Source organism: Nerophis ophidion, linkage group LG11 (genome assembly GCF_033978795.1).
Source record: "Nerophis ophidion isolate RoL-2023_Sa linkage group LG11, RoL_Noph_v1.0, whole genome shotgun sequence".
Lineage (NCBI taxonomy): Eukaryota > Metazoa > Chordata > Actinopteri > Syngnathiformes > Syngnathidae > Nerophis > Nerophis ophidion.
Window position 1 is genome coordinate 45625795 of NC_084621.1, and position 18683 is coordinate 45644477.

The window sequence follows — 18683 nt, forward strand, 5'->3', positions numbered from 1 at the left end:
ACAGTATCTTGTATTTCTATAGTGTTTTGTATATTGTACAGGATTGCTTATTATTTTTATTGGATATTAGTCTGTTTATTTCAATTGTGAGTTTTTTCCTTTATTACCTCTTGTGTTATTTATTTCACCCCATATTTGTTCCCACTACCGCACCTTAAGTTGGAGTCTTTAATCTTGTTATATGCAAATATAATGACAATAAAGTCCATTCTATTCTATTCTATTCATTTAAAAAAATAGATATATATTTTTTTGTTTGTTTGTTTTTTGGTTATATTTAAAAAAAATAATAATTGAACAGCTGACAAGTATTATTCTTACCTGGCCATAATGCTTCTCTTTGCAGCAGCTTCTTGTTCTTTGCCACACAAGCTGGACCTCTTCGTCTTGACTCAAGCAGCAACTGACTGCTGTGTGCATCTGGGTGGCTATCTATGTTCCACAGTGGTGGCACTGTGCACATGGCGCTGTACGACACTGCACGACCAACATGCCAACTGGGAGCTTGACTGCCTCCAGTATAGGCGGAATTGCTAACCGAATTTAAAAGACGCGTTGGATGTAATTGACCTCTGAATGCCAGATACGTTCTGGGGCATCTCAGACAATTCAGCAGCATCATGTATGATCCCCAAATCACGGACTATAAATGGTAGCTGTGGTAAGAATAGGAAGTATAAGTCCTAATAAAAAATAGGAAAAGCATGTACATGTCTTTATCATTGAGGTATGTTGTTTCACTAATGTTAGAGTGTGCTCGAGTATGTTGACAGATAAGTTACAGCCAAAGTCCGTAACCACATGCAATAATAATAAAACGGCTTGAACTGTAATATACAAAATGAAGAAAAAAACAAGGGTTATTTGCTGTAATTCCCAAACATTGCCACGGTGTTGTTTACTCAATTACACCTTTCTACCACGCACCGATCCATGTTATGCTAACTAGCATTAGCAGCTAATCAGTGATACTTTGTATTAAAGCCCAGTTTTCGAGATTTAATTTGTTTACCATCACATTCAAACACCAGTAATGCAAGGCGTTTTACGGTCGCTATCTACCAAGTCAACAAACCCGACGACTATACCACAATATGAGACAGACAGAAAAGTTGTTATGTTAGCCTGATGGGACAAACTTGGAACCAGGATGTGTCCTACCCATAATGCACTGCGATGACAACAAAGATCGTAGAAGTAAGTGGCTTACTCTAACATATATTTTGGGGCATTTGTTTAGTAATAGCCCGTTTTCACTTTATTCATATAACTAACAGCTTTCCACCGAGTCTCAATAGCAGCTAGTGTGATGGCTACATTTAAAAGTGCCTATATAAACCGATGTCATTCGTCGTAATAGAAACAAACAGTGTACAGGCGCAGTAACGGAGGTACAATCCAAGGCATGCAATGAGTAAAGGAATGCTGCAGCAGGGAGGAAGAATGTTCGTGCTGGACCGCAGCCGACCTTAATCAGCCTCCATCCTCTCTCTACCCTTTGCATCCTTTTGTTGGTTGTTTTTTGTCGTTGCCCTTGCATCATGTTCCCGTCTTGCTGTTCCAAGGAGCCCACCGAGAGCGATGGGAAGAGGAGGTCCGTGGCCAGGCTCCTCTTGGGAGTGTTTACGGTGTACCTGGCCCACACCGCATGGCTGCTGTACAGCTTCCTCAACACCAAACCCTGCGATCAGGGTCCAGGCGAAATCTGCGTTAGCTCCTACCTGTCGGCCAGGCCCAGATTACAGGTATATTTAATGCTTAAATATACCTCACAATTGCACAATTTTGTTGACATATTTGTCATTTATTTATGTTCTATATCCAGCTGAGTGTTTACACCTGCCTTGTTCCAGACAACAGTCAGCTCAACTTGGCTTTAAGAATTGATCCATTTGATCCTCACTCTGCATTTGAGAGGTGGGTTACTTAACAGCACCTATGCTCATACTTGCCAACCTTGAGACCTCCGAATTCGGAAGATGGGGGTTGGGGGGATGTTGAGGGAGGCAGGGTTGGGAGGGGAGCGGGGTTTGGTGTATATTGTAGCATCCCGGAAGAGTTAGTGCTGCAAGGGATTCTGCAGGCATGAGATTTTTCAGTCTAAAGTCGGAATTCTGTATTTTTTAATCTCGGGGGGAGGGGGTGTAAAATGTAAACGATGTCGGTTCTCGAGAGAAAGGACGCTTTCACTCAAATAAAAATCATTTTTATTTGAGTGTTTGTACATGCAAATGTTTCGTTTTTATTAAAGTTTTTGTTCTCCTTTGCTAGTAGCGTCCTGTCCAGTTTTGGTGACGTCATGTTAATCAACTTCCGGTTGTCGTTGCTTCAGAATCGATCGATCGATCACTCTGTCTTGAGCTCACAGGCCTACTGCGTCATGTGGCTTTAATGTGCGCAGTTTAATGTCTTAATTGCTGACACAGTTATGTGGTTATACTCGCTCATATTGGGGTATGTCGTTATTTATCGGAGAAAGACGTTAATGTATTGTTTTAGTATTCGCATTTAAGATAGCTAATGCTGGCGAGCTTCTCCGGTCCGTCAGTTTAGACTTAGGAAACTTTTATTGATATATAATGGGAATTGTTCTGTGTTATCAATCACGGTTTTACAATAATTTTTCGGTCTATTATTATAATTTTGATTGTTTCATCTTTAGTGAAGACTCTTGCTTTTGAAAGCGTTTACTTTGAAAGTTTCACTTTCGTTTCCGTTTTTATGCGCGTTGATGTCAACTTCCCTGCCACTTTAAAATATTGCAGGCAATATTGACTTCTACATTTCTGTCTTTTTAAAAGAAGTGAACTGAAGTAATGTGGTAATACTGTAAATAAACTGTAGATAATAACACTGATCATTGTTACACCTGTGGATGTGAAATGAACACAAGATGTAAATATTAATGACTAAATACTGTTGGGCCTGAACCATATACAGTGATTCATTAGGATTATTGGGGTATGTATGTTCTATTAATGATGACTAAAATATTTTCTTCAAATGGTGCTGTCTTTGTTAATTTTAGCATGTTAAATTGGTGAAAAACCAGGAACTTCCGGGGGCGTTGCCTACCTTGTCCCCCCACCAGGGCACCTGGGCCTAGCTGGGGGCCTTCCTCCCCCAGAATTTTTTTTCAGTCTTTTTCATTGTGGTCAAATCACATGTCTGGTTCTGGGTAGCGTTGTGTCCTGAGCCAGACACTTCACCCTTGCTCCTGATGGGTGCTGGTCAGCGCCTTGCATGGCAGCTCCCTCCACCAGTGTGTGAATGTGTGTGTGAATGGGTGAATGTGGAAGTAGTGTCAAAGCGCTTTGAGTACCTGGAAGGTAGAAAAGTGCTATACAAATACAACCCACTTACCATTTAATTATATATATATATATATACACAATATATAAATATAATGATGAAACAGATAATAATATTATATAATCAAATAGAGTGTGACAAAAATTTCAAAGGTGTGAATGGTGTGTGGTGAATTAATTGTTGTGTGTTACCAGGAGGATTGAGCGAGAGGCGGAAGTCCCTGAGGGGAAAGGCAGGCTCGAATATCCGTGAGACAAGCAGGAAGTCGGGGGGCTATAGCCGGGTGTAGAAGGTCCGTTTCCAGGCGATAGGTCGAGATCCAAGGGGGCAACAAGAGAACCAGAGAGGAATAACCAGGAAGATGAGACACACAGCTCGTCACGCAGGAACGGGGATTTACTGCAGGAATGACACGGCAGGTTGATTGGCAACACTAAAATTGGCCCTAGTGTGTGAATGTGAGTGTGAATGTTGTCTGTCTATCTGTGTTGGGCCTGCGGTGAGGTGGCGACTTGTCCAGGGTGTAGCCTGCCTTCCGTCCGACTGTAGTTGAGATAGACACCAGCGTCCCCCGTGACCCAAAAGGGAATAAGCGATAGAAAATGGATGGATGGATGACATGACAGGACAACGTACGATGAAACGCAGAGGGGAAAACACAGACAGCAGGATTGCATCAAGCATGAACACGGCTCACTCTACGGGAACAGATGATTACGTTCTGGCCCGGAACGCAGGTCTGCACTGGTTTAAGAAGCCCAGGAAGATCATTACCCACCGGTGCGCTGAATGCTGATTGATTGCAGCTGCTTGCTGCCGCCGGAGTGACGCGTGCAGGTGATGAGCGGCCGTGGGCGTGTCCCGAGGTGCACTCAGTAGGGCTCATTGAGGAATGCGCATTGGCATGCGCCCAGGCCGTGACAGGTGGACTTTAATCCATTAAAATATGGAGAAGCTGCTGATGTTGTGTTTGACTGAGAAGCAACTGGAAAGAGATACTGTAGAAATCCTCTCTCCGAGGTAAATGCTGTACTTTATTATTACATTACTTCATAAAACTACTGTAGTTGTTTGTAGCACATATTGTTTTTATATTTTATAATGTTTCTCATCCAGAAGTTTGTTTTTCCTTTTTTAAAAGGGATGTTACATTACATGTTAAAATGGTGCCTATTAAATTGATTTCAATGGGAGACATTCATTTGAGGTACAAGTATTTTGAGTTAAGAGCCTCAAACCAATTAAGGTTATAAGTTGAGGGACTACAACAGGGGTCACCAACACGGTGCCCGCGGGCACCAGGTAGCCCGTAAGGATCAGATGAGCAGCCCGCTGGCCTGTTCTAAAAATAGCTCAAATAGCAGCACTTACCAGTGAGCTGCCTCTATTTTTTTATTTTATTTTATTTATTAGCAAGCTGCTACAATCGGGCGGAAGGCGGGGTACACCCTGGACAAGTCGCCACCTCAGGGAATAAGCGGTAGAAAATGGATGGATGGATGGATTAGCAAGCTGGTCTCGCTTTGCTTGACATTTTTAATTCTAAGAGCCACAAAACTCAAATAGAATTTGAAATCTAAGAAAATATTTTAAAGACTTGTTTAAATAAATTAATTTCTTTTTTTCTTTTATTTCTTATAACTTTCAGAAAGACAAATTTAGAGAAAAAAATACAACCATAAAAATTATTTTAGGATTTTTAAACACATATACCTTTTTACCTTTTAATTTCCTTCCTCTTTTTTCCTGACAATTTAAATCAATGTTGAAGTATGTTTTTTATTTGTTATTGTAAAGAATAATAAATACATTTTAATTTAATTCTTTCTTTTAGCTTCTGTTTTTTCGAAGAAGAATATTTGTGAACTATTTCTTCAAACTTATTATGATTAAAATAAAAATAAAATATTCTGGCTAATCTAGAACATCTGTAGAATCAAATTTAAATCTTATTTCAAAGTCTTTTGAATTTCTTTTAAAAATTTTGTTCTGGAATATCTAGAAGAAATAATGATTTATCGTTGTTAGAAATATAGCTTGGTCCAATTTGTTATATATTGTAACAAAGTGCAGATTGGATTTTAAACTATTTAAAACACGTCATCAAAATTCTAAAATTAATCATAATCAGGAAAAATTACTAATGATCTTCCATAAAAAAAATTTTTTATTTTTTCAAAAAGATTTGAATTAGCTAGTTTTTCTCTTTATTTTTTTCGGTTGAATTTTGAATTTTAAAGAGTCGAAATTGAAGATAAACTATGTTTCAAAATTTAATTTTCATTTTTTTCGTGTTTTCTCCTCTTTTAAACCATTCAATTAAGTGTTTTTTTCATAATTTATTCTCCACAAAAAAACTTCCGTAAAATGAAAAAAAATGTACGACAGAATGACAGACAGAAATACCCTTTTTTTTAATATACATATATATAGATTTATTTTTTAAAGGTAAATTGAGCAAATTGGCTATTTCTGGCAATTTATTTAAGTGTGTACCAAACTGGTAGCCCTTCCCATTAATCAGTACCCAAGAAGTAGCTCTTGGTTTCAAAAAGGTTGGTGACCCCTGGACTACAATATATTGTAAAAAAAGATAAAGGTTTTAAAGTATAGGTCTGTTTCTGCTGTGTGTGACCATGTGTGTGTGTGCATGTGCGTGCGTGTGTGTGTGTGTGCATGCATGCATGCAGGCAGGTCAACGTTGTAATACCAGAAGAAACTCGAGCCAATGGCAGCTTATATGCGGTGGTGTACATCCACAAAGCCCACGTTTCACCTCTAGACGACAGCCGAGAGGTCCACCATGCAGCTCTGCTTACCACCTACATCAGCCCTGCCAATACAGTACATTTATATTCCCTTCACATTCAAAATGTATGACTTTAAAATATACATTTGTGAAATCATTTGATGTTATACATGTAAATGTAGAGCTCCAACTCAAAGCATCCTATATCCCACTGGAGACCCCGCCTGTCAATCACCATGATGTCAGAAGACTTCACCTTCAACAAGGCAGGACTACCCAGTGACGTGCGACGCTACATTAGAATGTAAGCCACATTTTTGCCTACCCAAGTTGTAAATATGGATCGTGTTGAAAATGGGAATTGCACTAAAAGCCAAATAAGCTAAATGTTCTTTGTCAGCTCCCAAGAAGGCAGACTCATCACCTACCTTCCTTTGCTGCTGATCGACGAACTCAGCTTCAGAGTCAGGGATCTAATGGTAAAGCATCAGACTAACATGAGAGAGCGTCAGTGTATCAACTGGTCTCTCTGTGTATTCTTCTATAGGAAATCAACAGAAGTACAGCTCATCTTCCCCTCACTGTCTCTTACGAGGGGATTTCTCTGAGGACATTCAGATTTTGGGTCCATCTGCATGATGTGGTTTACTCCCTGCAACAATTTGGTCAGAGTTCTACAACAGCACTGGATACAAACAAATGAAATACTTACAGCTGAGTTCTATGTTTCTGTTTGTCCATGCAGCCTTTTCAGAGGAGTACATTGATGAGATTAAAGAAACCCTGGTGGCCTCCAACCTTTACCTGTTAGTGCTGACCGCCCTCATCACAGCTCTGCAAGTAAGACTCTCCATAATACTGACTATGCTTGAAAATGATGTGCAATTGGCAGTTCAACCGAAAATATTCTTTAACAGTCAAACAAAACTCAGGGTTCAAACCATCATCATTGTGACACTTCAGTTTACTAAGCATTTGAAGGGTCTCAGTGCTTTTTTTGTTGGTTTTTTTAGCACCACTGCAGAAGGGTACATTGTGATAACCAAAGAACCAGAAGTTTCAAATATTTCAGTTTGCTGAGTACTATATGTGCAATTACATTTGTAGAAGACAGGACTAAAGGCTGGTGAGGAGCTCTGTGTGTGTGTGTGTGTGTGTGTGTGTGTGGTAGGGCGGTGGATAAAGGAAAGACTACGTAGCCATATTTTTGTCGATTGATACGCTACTTAATATTATACACATAAAGCATATTCACAACATGGGGTTAGCTTTCTGCTCCAATTGATCCATATTCTGATTGCTGCAATAGTTGAGTGTTATTAATAAATCCACCAAAAAACTAATTGTGGATCTCAGCATCTCAGTCAAAGAGCGTTATCAACTTGAAGAATCTATTCCTACCCTCTCAGTGGCTAAAAGAAGGAGAAGTTGCCGTCTCTCTCTGAAATTAATTTAAATCACATTGGAGCACCATTTTAACATGTAAGATGCCTTTTAAAAAGAAAAAAAACATTTAAAGAAGAAACATTGTATTAAAACTATACAATATAATGAACTACAAAGTAATGTAATAATAAAGTACAGCATGGAGAGTAGAAATCTAGGATATCTGCTCCCAGCTGCTTCTCTGTCAAAGGGGACATATGATTTTTCTTTTACATTTTAACACTTTCTTTTAGTCTACATAAAATGTAAAGGTGGTCCTGTGGTCAAAATGTTGTATAGACGATGTTTTACAGACTGTGTTCAAGCCACTTTCTAATCTTCAGGATGCGCTGTTTTGTTTTATTTACATGCCTCCACTTCGACAGCGTCTTCTCCCCACCATATATTTTTGTAGTTTCTAGCGCTTCCATAATGAGTTTGCTGACAGATTAAGTTTGAATCTAATTTGTATTAGAAATGGCACAAGTGGAGGATGCATGTGCATGCGCAAACCAGTCTGCCTCACAACAAGAGGATAAAGAAAAGAAGGAGCTTAATGACAACAGCGCAGACTACAATGGTGGACGTGCACAAGGCACTTTGGGCACATTTATACCATATATGGAAAATCCGCTGACAGTTTTCCCAACCAGTGGCGACACCATTATGGGCAAATTCCAAATGGGTAGTTCGGAGGAAGTATGAAAGAAGGCATGATTGTTCTCTTAATATCTCTGCAATACAGTTTGATTTCAAATTTTCGGGACTTACGCAGATCCCAAACACACATAAACAGGTACCAATAGGTAAGAACATTTGGTTTTGCCTAATAAATTACCCTTAAAGAATAACAATTACCTGGAACACAGCTCGTATCTCAAAATTGGGGCACTTTTAAGTTGAGGTACCACTCTAATAAGAGTGAAAGTACCACTTACACTGCAAAAACCAAAATCTAAGTAAGATTAAATATCTCAAGATATTTGCTTATTTTCTGTCTGATAAGATAATTCTTCTCACTAAGCAGATTTTATGTTAGTTTTATACTAGTTTGAAGGGTTTTGGTCCTAAGTTATCTCAGTAAGATATTACAGCTTGTTGCTGAGATTTTATGATCTATATTGAGTAAAACATGCTTGAAATTAGAATATCAACTGTTACAAAGCTGTGTCATTAACACTCACAAGTATAAAACTACTTTTTTAAAGTAATAATTTCTTACTTCAAGCATGAAAAAAAAATCATGATGCCGAGCGCATATCATTAGGTAAAGAAAATGGCACTAGCATTTACTTAATTTAAGAATCATTTTCAACATATTGAGCAAAAAGGTATCATTTTTTTTCTACCAAGAAAAGTGCACTTGTTATTAGTGAGAATATACTAATTTTAAGGTATTTGTGAAGGTTCCAGGAAGAAGGAGACGGCACAGAGACTGGTAAAACGTATAGCCTGGGGCGTCTTTATTTAAACAAAGGGAAATCTAATCATATATATACAGTGGGGCAAAAAAGTATTTAGTCAGCCACCGATTGTGCAAGTTCTCCCACTTAAAATGATGACAGAGGTCTGTAATTTTCATCATAGGTACACTTCAACTGTGAGAGACAGAATGTGAAAAAAAAATCCAGGAATTCACATTGTAGGAATTTTAAGAAATTTATTTGTAAATTGTGGTGGAATATAAGTATTTGGTCAACCAGTCTAAGCTCTCACTGATGGAAGGAGGTTTTGGCTCAAAATCTCACGGTACATGGCTCCATTCATTCTTTCCTAAACACGGATCAATCGTCCTGCCCCTTAGCAGAAAAACTGCCCCAAAGCATGGTGTTTCCACCCCCATGCTTCACAGTAGGTCTGGTGTTCTTGGGATGCAACTCAGTATTCTTCTTCCTTCAAACACGACGAGTTGCGTTTGTACCAAAATGGATACATGGATGATACAGCAGAGGATTGGGAGAATGTCATGTGTTCAGATGAAACCAAAATAGGACTTTTTGGTATAAACTCAACTCGTCGTGTTTGGAGGAAGAAGAATACTGAGTTGCATCCCAAAAACACCATACCTACTGTGAAGCATGGGGGTGGAAACATCATGCTTTGGGGCTGTTTTTCTGCTAAGGGGACAGGAAGATTGATCCGTGTTAAGGAAAGAATGAATGGGGCCATGTATCGTGAGATTTTAAGCCAAAACCTCCTTCTATCAGTGAGAGCTTTGAATGGTTGACCAAATACTTATTTTCCAGCATAATTTACAAATAAATTCTTTACAATTCCCACTATGTGAATTCCTGGATTTTTTTTCACATTCTGTCTCTCACAGTTGAAATGTACCTATGATGAAAATTACAGACCTCTGTCATCATTTTAAGTGGGAGAACTTGCACAATCGGTGGCTGACTAAATACTTTTTGCCCCACTGTATATACACACACACATATATATATATATATATATGTATATATATATATGATATTATATCTATATAATTTATATCATATATTATATAATATATTATATAATATTATATTATATTATTTTATTTTATATATGTATGTCGAATATGATGTGTATGTAACCAAAAGGAAATGGGTGCAAGACTATGTGTGGAATTTAAAGGGAAGGGTTTTACCGTAAGTGTTGGAGGTGCGTGTTGAGAGGAGCGGTGCTGTCAGGCAAGGGCAAGGCAGGCAGGGGAGTCCAAGGGCGGAAGCGTGATCGAGAGGCAGGAGCGAGTCGTCGTTGTCCGGGGCCGAGCGAGGAGTCGAGAACCAGGAAGCAGGAGGAAGCCAAGGGCAATCCAAGAGCACATGACACACAGCGTGACTCGGGGACGCACACAGGGAACTGCGGGGTGAGGGAGGACACGACAATTAACGCAGGGAAAAAAGACACAGAGATCAGGATCAAAAAGACAAATTGGAAGCTGGAGACGAGCTTACGGTACAGTTTGCTACGTTTTGGCAAAGGATCACTGGTGGCGGTGGTTTTTGTAGTTGTCTCTTTCATCAGATTGATTGTAGAAGGAGCGCAGCTGCTTGCAGCGGCTTGAGTGACGTGCGCGGCTCCCAGAAGATTGCGCACTGGTGTGCGTCTGGGCCGTGACAGTATTTTTGGGTTCATTGAGGTTAGTTAATTTTACTTGTTTTGGAAAGTAATTGACAAGCCAAATTTTCTTGTTCCATTGGAAGATAATTTTGCTTAGTTCAAATAAAATACCCCCAATTTTTGCATTTTTTTCTTGTTTTTGAACACTGACTTTTTGCAGTGAAGTAATTAGAACCTTACTTAAGTATTTATTATTTATGTTATGTATATTACACTTGTAAATGTGGATGTAAATGTCATGGCTGACAGATTTGATTTAAGGTTGGAGCTTTTGTCGTACTAGACGGAAGCCTAGCTGTTCAAAATTTTTTAAAAACCAACTTTTTCCTCTACTTTACTCTTAGCTCATTTGTGAATTCCTTGCTCTTAAAAATGATGTCAGCTCCTGGAGCAAAAAGAAGAGCATGGCAGGAATGTCCCGAAAGTCTGGTGAGAGACAAATACAATCATACAGTACAAACGATGAAGTCAGGTTGGAGAGCAGTTTTTAAAACTTTGTTTTTCCAGTTTTGTGGCGGAGCTTTGGAACTTTACTGATTTTCCTGCATCTACTGGAGGAGACCAGCCTGTTGGTGATACTTCCTGTCGGGTTGGCTGCATGTGTGGAGGTACTCACCATGTGTGAAAATGACAAAAACCACACATCTGATGCCTTCATTATGTACTCTGTCGTCAGGTTTGGAAGGTGTTTAAAGTGTTTGGGATCAATGTGCATTGGAGACGTCTTTGTGTGAGTATGGTGCATTCACTTAAAGTTAAAGTTAAAGTACCAATGATTGTCACACACATACTAGATGTGGCGAAATTATTCTCTGCATTTGACCCATCACCCTTGATTACCCCCTGGGAGGTGAGGGAAGCAGTGGCCCGGGAATCATTTATGGTGATTTAACCTCCAATTCCAACCCTTAATGCTGAGTGCCAAGCAGGGAGGTAACGGGTCCCATTTTTATAGTCTTTGGTATGACTCAGCCGGGGTTTGAACTCACAACCTACCGATCTCAGGGCGGACACTCTAACCACTAAGCCACTGAGTAGGTTGACGACCACCTGGTGGATTAGATATTGGGGCTGTGAGTCGTTCGGTACCACAGGATTCGATTTGATTCCTGGGGTTAATGATCCGATCTCAGGGCGTACCCTCTAACCACTAGGCCACTGAGTAGGTTGACGACCACCTGGTAGATTAGATATTGGGGCTGTGAGTCGTTCGGTACCACAGGATTCAATTTGATTCTTGGGGGTAACGATTCGATTCAGAATCGATTCTCAATTGAAAACGATTCTCGATTCAAAAGCTATACTTTTTAATAACATTGGATGCCAGTTCTATGATTAAAATAAATGAACAGCTGTCATCAATTTCTATATTACTTAAAAGAAAACCAGTTTTGTTTAATAAGATGCTTTCCAAACATTTGATGAAGTCAAATACAAATAAGGCAGCAAGAGAAGTACACTTCTCTTTTTTAAAGTAAAACTGTACAGCAGATATGGGCATCTACATCAACTATATCAGGGATGTCAAACTCAAATACAGAGTGGGCCAAAATTTTAAACGGAACAAAGCCGCGGGCCAAGGTTGAAAAAATTAACCTTTTAATAAGGACCCAAACAAGTTTTGCATTAAATGTTGAACAAGCAAGGCTTATATAACTTTAGTGACATGCAAAATCTAGTTTCAAATAATAATAATAATAATTAAAAGAATAACAATGGCATATCAAATAAAATTTAAATAAACATTTTATGTCTTTTTTTGTATTTGCAATCTTCTGAGGTAAATATACATTTTTTTCCAAAGGCTAATAATAAATTTGAAAATAAAATAACAATAATGAATGAACCAAACATTCAAGCCTTGAAGTAGCAAGAGAAAATGCATGAATAAAACGTTAATTATTGGTCAGTTTGCTGGAAGTTTCCCGGAAGAGTTAGTGCTGCAAGGGGTTCTGGGTATTTGTTCTGTTGTGTTACGGTGCGGATGTTCACCCGAAATGTGTTTGTCATTCTTGTTTGGTGTGGGTTCACAGTGTGGCGCATATTTGTAACAGTGCTAAAGTTGTTTATACGGCCACCCTCAGTGTGACCTGTATGGCTGTTGACCAAGTATGCCTTACATTCACTAGTGCGTGTGTGTGTGTGTGTAAAAGCCAAAAATATTATGTGACATGCTGTTAGTATGGAGGAAAAGAGGACGTGACGACAGGTTGTAGAGAACGCTAAAGGCAGTGCCTTAAATGCACACCCCCAATATAGTTGTCCAGGTGGAAATCGGTAGAAATTCGGGAGAATGGTTGCCCCGGGAGATTTTCGGGAGGGGCACTGAACTTCGGGAGTCTACCGGGAAAATTAAGAGGGTTGGCAGGTATGACGCTGTATAACACCGGCGGGCCAGCTCTAATGCTAAATTGATCCCGCCTCAAGGGCCAAATTAAATTACACGGCGGGCCAGATTTGGCCCACGGGCCAGAGTTTGACACCCATGAACTATATGATTGGCTTGACAGGACAGATTGGGAGAAAAAAATAGATTATTGATTTATTTTTTTAAATCGATTAAAGAATAAGAATTGCGATTAATCTGAAAAAATATTATTTTTCGGACACCCATATTTAGATATGACTTTAATTTCCTGCTTCAATATAAAGGTAAACAAGCTGGATGAAGACGAGCGGAAAACCGTGGAGTATGACACACAGGTACTGTACTTCTGTCTGCTACTCTTTATTTTCCTTGGAGTATTTCATTTGTGGTGTACCTCCGCAGGCGTCCACATACTTGTCCTACTTAATCTATCCCTTGTGCATCAGTGGGACTATTTTCTCGCTGGCCTACTTGCGTCAAAAAAGGTGAACTGATCACAGTCATATTCATTTCTTCTCTGCGTCATCACTTTTAGCTGCAACATTACACCTCACAAATATATTTAAAATGAAATATTAGTGTGGTGAATTTAGACAAAGATACGTGTTTCTCATTTTACAGTTACTTCTCCTGGATAATTAACAGCCTGGTAACTGGTGAGTCACTGCCTCTAAATACCTTGACATGTATTATTTGTACATATTCAGCAATTACTGATTTGTATTATACAGTACTGTGCAAAACCGTTGGGTGTGTTCACACTGCAGGTTAGGCTGTCTAATTTGAAATGTTTTGTCAAATCCAAACTTTTTATGTAGCTGTTCACATTACAAAAAAATGCAATGTTTAATGTGAATGCAATCTGCCCCGCACGGAGACATGACTTTACGCATGCTGGGGTGTTGACAGAAGTAAACAGTAGTTCTCACTCCTGGCGCATTTGTGGCGATTTCAAAGATTTTGTGCAACGAAAGTGAATTTTTTCTCAACCAAATTATTGTGCAAAGAAAATAAAGAAGGAAGAGGGCATGTATTTTGGCTCCCGCAGTTTGTGGGGCATTTACTTTCACATCCGGTCTGAAGAGCGTGTGGGTGAGTAGTCGGACACAGGAGGGGAGGAACATTGATGGGAGTTCCTAAAACATTATTTTCCCCTGTTTTCTGCCCATTTTTTAACTATTAATTTTACAACCGTCTATTTTGGTGAATAATTATGACGCTTCGCCTTTTGATGACGTACTGGTTCGATGAACGCAACCTGATCGTTCAGATTGCACTCACATCGGATACATATCTGATTTATATCCACATATGAAAGATACCTTGGTAGGATTTGAAAAATTCGGAATTGCGCTGTTCACATTGACATGGAAAAAAATCTGGTACATTTCACATAAGGGCATAAAAAAATCAGATTTGACCTGCAGTGTGAACAAGGCCTTTGCCTTGTTTTAATGAAAATAGGAAGGTCATTGTTAAAAATGTTATTAATCCATTATCATTATTAACTTAATAAAAAAATGTATGCAATAAAACATCTGTGGCAGAGAATGACTTCAAATCTCTAAAACGTCTCTGGCAACACTTTTGAGGCGGTCTGTCTAAGTATTTATAATGTCGCAAATGTACAAACGGTCAGTTGTTTCAGTAGTGACAGGCTGCAGAAGGTGGAAGCCTGTACTAGAATACATGAAGTATCAGTTAAATGTGGTCATTGAAGTATTGCTCAAAAAACATATCTTAGACTTTTGCACAGTACTGGATATTATGTAGGAACTGCATGGACATTCTGTGTTCTCCCTCAGGAGTGTATGCCTTCGGCTTCCTGTCAATGGCACCGCAACTTTTTATTAACCACAAGGTTAGTCTTGTCTTTAACGACCTTTGCTTTGTGCATTTCCAAACAGATTTGACTGAAACAACTGAATTATTATGTCACGTTTTGTGTCTTTTTCGTCAGCTGAGGTCTGTGAACCACCTGCAGGGGACAGTGTTGATGTACAAAGTGAGTGTGACTGCTTTTATTCCAAATTTTGTATTAGTAGATGACAATATATTACATTCTATTATGTCATTATGCTCCTTCTCCTTCCACCAGGGATTGAACACCCTGATTTCAGACCTGGGCTCCTGTGCTGCAATGTTCTCATCATCTGGACCCTTTTTGACTTCTCATCAACTCTCTTGTTTTAGAGATGAGCTTTTCTTCCTCCTTTACCTCTACCAAAGACGGTAAACACACCAATCACTCTTTTTACAGGACCTCGAGATTCAAATGGTTCCAGCGTGACAACCATTCATATTCCCGCTCCATGGGGCGGTAAACAAACAGCTAACAGAAATAACAACATACAATTCTCCTTTCTCTATTAGGCGTTTCATCTCAAAAGGCAGAAGGTCAGAGTGTGGAACCCATGGCAAGAAAGTGAAGACTCAGTGACCAGCAGGGAATTTGATGGGACCCATTTATGCACAAATAACCAGGTGCTATTGCACTGATAAATAGCATCAGCAAATACATCCACATTATTATATATTAGATTTTCTTCTGCTTCATATGCATGAGGAGAGTAGTTATTTAACATCTATTTTGATTATGTTTCATCTTACTGGGTGTTGTACCTGCGGCTAATACTGTTTATGTACTGCATATTACCATGGCAACTGTAAAAAGAAGGAATTCAAGCTGCTGACTGTATGAAAAGCAGTGTATTTTGTTATTATGGACTGTAAATATAAATTGTAGATTACAGTACATGTGTCATGTCTACAACAGGTGGGCAGTTGCACACAGATGTTTGAAATTGTATGGATTAGGAATGAATACATGTTATTACACTGTTTATTTTCACAGTAGACACTCGTCAATGACATGTGACTGGGTGTGTGTGTGTGTGTGTGTGTGTGTGTGTGTGTGTGTGTGTGTGTGCGTGTGTGTGTGTGTGTGTGTGTGTGTGTGTGTGTGCGTGTGTCAGTCTGTGTGTGTGTTTGTGCACGTGCCATTTTGCTTTTGGTTGGATGTTATTTACATTAGTTATTACCTATTTTGCATTTACTTGTTTGATCTTTATGTTAGCTTATACTCATCATTAGCCATCTATCTTTTAGTTAGATGTGGCCGCTGATAGTTATTAGCTATTTCGCTTTTAGTTATATGTTGTTTGCATGAGCCTCTGCTACTTATTAGCCATTTTCCATTTGGTTACCGGTACATTCTATTTATATAGCTATAGCCTCTGCCATTCATGTTAGTTGGTTTGCTTTTAGTTACAAGCTATTTAGGTTAGCTTCTGCTTGTCATTAGCTATTTTGCTTTTAACCATGCTATTTATATTAATCTCTAATAGTTATCAGCCATTTTACTTTTAGTTGCATGCAATTTATATTAGCCTTTGCTAGTCATTCGCCATTTTGCTTTTAGTTACTATACATGCTATTTATGTTAGCTTCTGCTAGTCATCAGATATTTAGCTTACAACTAAATGCATTGCTAGTGATTCGCCATTTTGCTTTTAATTACTGCACATGCAATTTATGTTAGCCCCTGCTAGTCATTAGCTACTGTATATTGCTTTTAGTTACATGCTATTTATATTAGCCTTTGCTAGTAATTCGCCATTTTGCTTTTAGTTACTGTATAGGCTATTTAAAGTTAAAGTACCAATGATTGTTACACACACACTAGGTGTGGCGAAATGATTCTCTACATTTGACTCGTGACCCTTGATCACCCCCTAGGAGGTGAGGGGAGCAGTGAGCAGCAGCAGTGGACGCGCCCTGGGATTCATTTTTGGTGATTCAACCCCCAATTCTAACCCTTGATGCTGAGTGCCAAGCAGGGAGATAATGGGTTCCATTTTTATAGTCTTTGGTAGGACTCGGCCATGAGTTCAAACCCCTATTTACTAGGGGGAAAAAATTAATTGGTACAAACCGGAAACCGATTTTAACATTAGAGATATGAATATATTGCTTGGCGAGCCTTAGGATCAATCTATATATAGTAGGATTCGTTTGATGTCCGGCTGGAAAGTCATTAATCGGTTGATTGGAGCTCTGCTACAATATATGGCCGCTCTAATCTTCCGAGACTTTTGTGATTACGTAACATTCTCATACAGCCCTCCCATGAAGTGGCTACTTGTCCAGGGTGTACGCCGCCTTCCGCCCGATTGTAGCTGAGATAGGCACCAGCGGCCCCCGCAACCCCAAAGGTAATAAGCGGTAGAAAATGGATGGATGGCATTCTCGTATGCGACTGACAGCCCTGGCTTACAGAGTTTGCAAACAATGCACCCCCAAATGTTAAATCTTAAGTTCAGCAAATGTTCTGATTTTTTTTCTTAACGAATGGTCAGTTGGATAAAAGTATTGCCATTTGTAACGTTTGGAAAGCAGCGATAAAGTAACGGCTGCACGACTAATCTGAGCACCCACCTGTTGTGATGCCATGAAGACAATCAAGCGGGTGATGTGGGAGCTAGGGATGCTAATGCTAGCAGAGCTACCATCTGGCAAGACAAGGACACTGATTTGAAAGACTTCCTGTCCCAACTGAGCCACAACTTTGCGATGTAATCGAAGCAATGACCAATTTGCACAGTAACCTGCAGAATGGCACTACAAAAACTTTTTGAGCTTTTACACTAAAGCTGCTGTTTAGTTTACGCGGTGGCACTTGCACTTGTGTTACTGTGGTGTTATAACACTTCTGATTGATGCACGTACAGCTTGCTTTGGTACCTGAGCAAATTACTTGGTAACTTTTCCAAAGTGTTTTGATTACATCTTTTTGTAAAGTTTATAGATTGCAATGCCTTGAAGTTAATAGTTCTGATATTTGCTCATAATTAAAACGGAAACCGCCTGTTTTGTCTGTGTCTATTTAAAAAAAATAAACACATGCCATTGACATTGTTCTGACATGATACATTAGCCAATCATTATTTTGTCAACATACAAAGGTTCCATCTGCATCGAATCGTAATGTTTTAAAAAGTATTGTTAGTTAATAGTATCGTAACCCATGCCGGATCATCATTTCAGGTGGAGATGCACACCCCTACTACTTAAGTTGGCCTCGGCTAGTCTTTAGCTATTTTGCTTTTAGTTACGTGCTATTTACGTTAGCTTTCATTTTCTCAAAAATGGACAGCGCGCCTTATCGCCCGATGCGCCTAATGTACGGAATAATTCTGGTTGTGCTTAACGAACTCAATGCTAGTTTATTTGGCACATTGTGCAATGATAAGTTTGACCAGTAGAAGGCAGTCAAACATAAGAGATACATCTAGACTGCAAGATGACACCAGTAAACAACACAGAAACTTAAAATGTTCAATTGGGAATATAGAACATTACACACAGTGCTCCAAAATCTGTCAAAATGTTTCAGTAGAACTTTGGGAAGCTATGAAGCCGCACCGCTCGATGAGTTGTCGGAGCATTACGGCTACCGTAGTCAGACGTACTGTGTTTCAACATACGGGTATTATAGTGTGCGTATAAGGACCGCAAAATGGCACCTTTTAGCAGACATTATCTGGCGTTTTGTTTCGCCATGTTATGTAAAACCAACTTTTGTCACCTGCTGGTGTTGGCTGATGTGTATTTGGGATCTGCATAAGTCCTGAAAATTTGCGAGCCTCCACCATTGTAGTCTTTGCCAATGCTGTAATCAATAAGTTTCTTCTTTTTCTCTATCTTCTTGTTATGGGGCAT

General features: G+C 39.2%; 2 protein-coding genes across 4 annotated transcripts in view; one reads left to right on the forward strand and one right to left on the reverse strand.

Annotated features, from left to right (window-relative positions):
- Positions 1-1189, reverse strand: part of mrs2 (magnesium transporter MRS2) — a 29864-nt gene extending 28675 nt beyond the window's left edge. For both annotated transcript variants that reach the window (XR_009808850.1, XM_061916132.1), the window contains exon 1: positions 322-1189. Coding sequence is in view for 1 of the 2 variants with exons in the window: in XM_061916132.1 (XP_061772116.1) it covers positions 322-622 (301 nt within the window). In the remaining variant the exon portion in view is untranslated. The remainder of the gene's footprint in view (positions 1-321) is intronic.
- Positions 1120-17829, forward strand: LOC133562181 (lipid scramblase CLPTM1L-like). Of its 2 annotated transcripts, XM_061916131.1 has the most exons (18): positions 1120-1197; positions 1566-1745; positions 1826-1917; positions 6003-6156; positions 6244-6365; positions 6462-6540; positions 6609-6726; positions 6807-6901; positions 10939-11023; positions 11102-11202; positions 11271-11324; positions 13247-13297; positions 13365-13447; positions 13584-13618; positions 14768-14823; positions 14923-14967; positions 15061-15194; positions 15336-17829. In XM_061916131.1, exons 1-18 carry the CDS (start codon positions 1177-1179, stop codon positions 15400-15402), a joined length of 1572 nt encoding a protein of 523 aa, XP_061772115.1. In that variant the 5' UTR covers positions 1120-1176; the 3' UTR covers positions 15403-17829. The 2 variants fall into 2 exon arrangements, with proteins under 2 accessions (XP_061772115.1, XP_061772114.1); XM_061916130.1 differs by lacking the exon at positions 1120-1197 and having other exon boundaries at positions 1246-1745.
- The last annotated feature ends 854 nt before the right edge of the window (positions 17830-18683 follow it).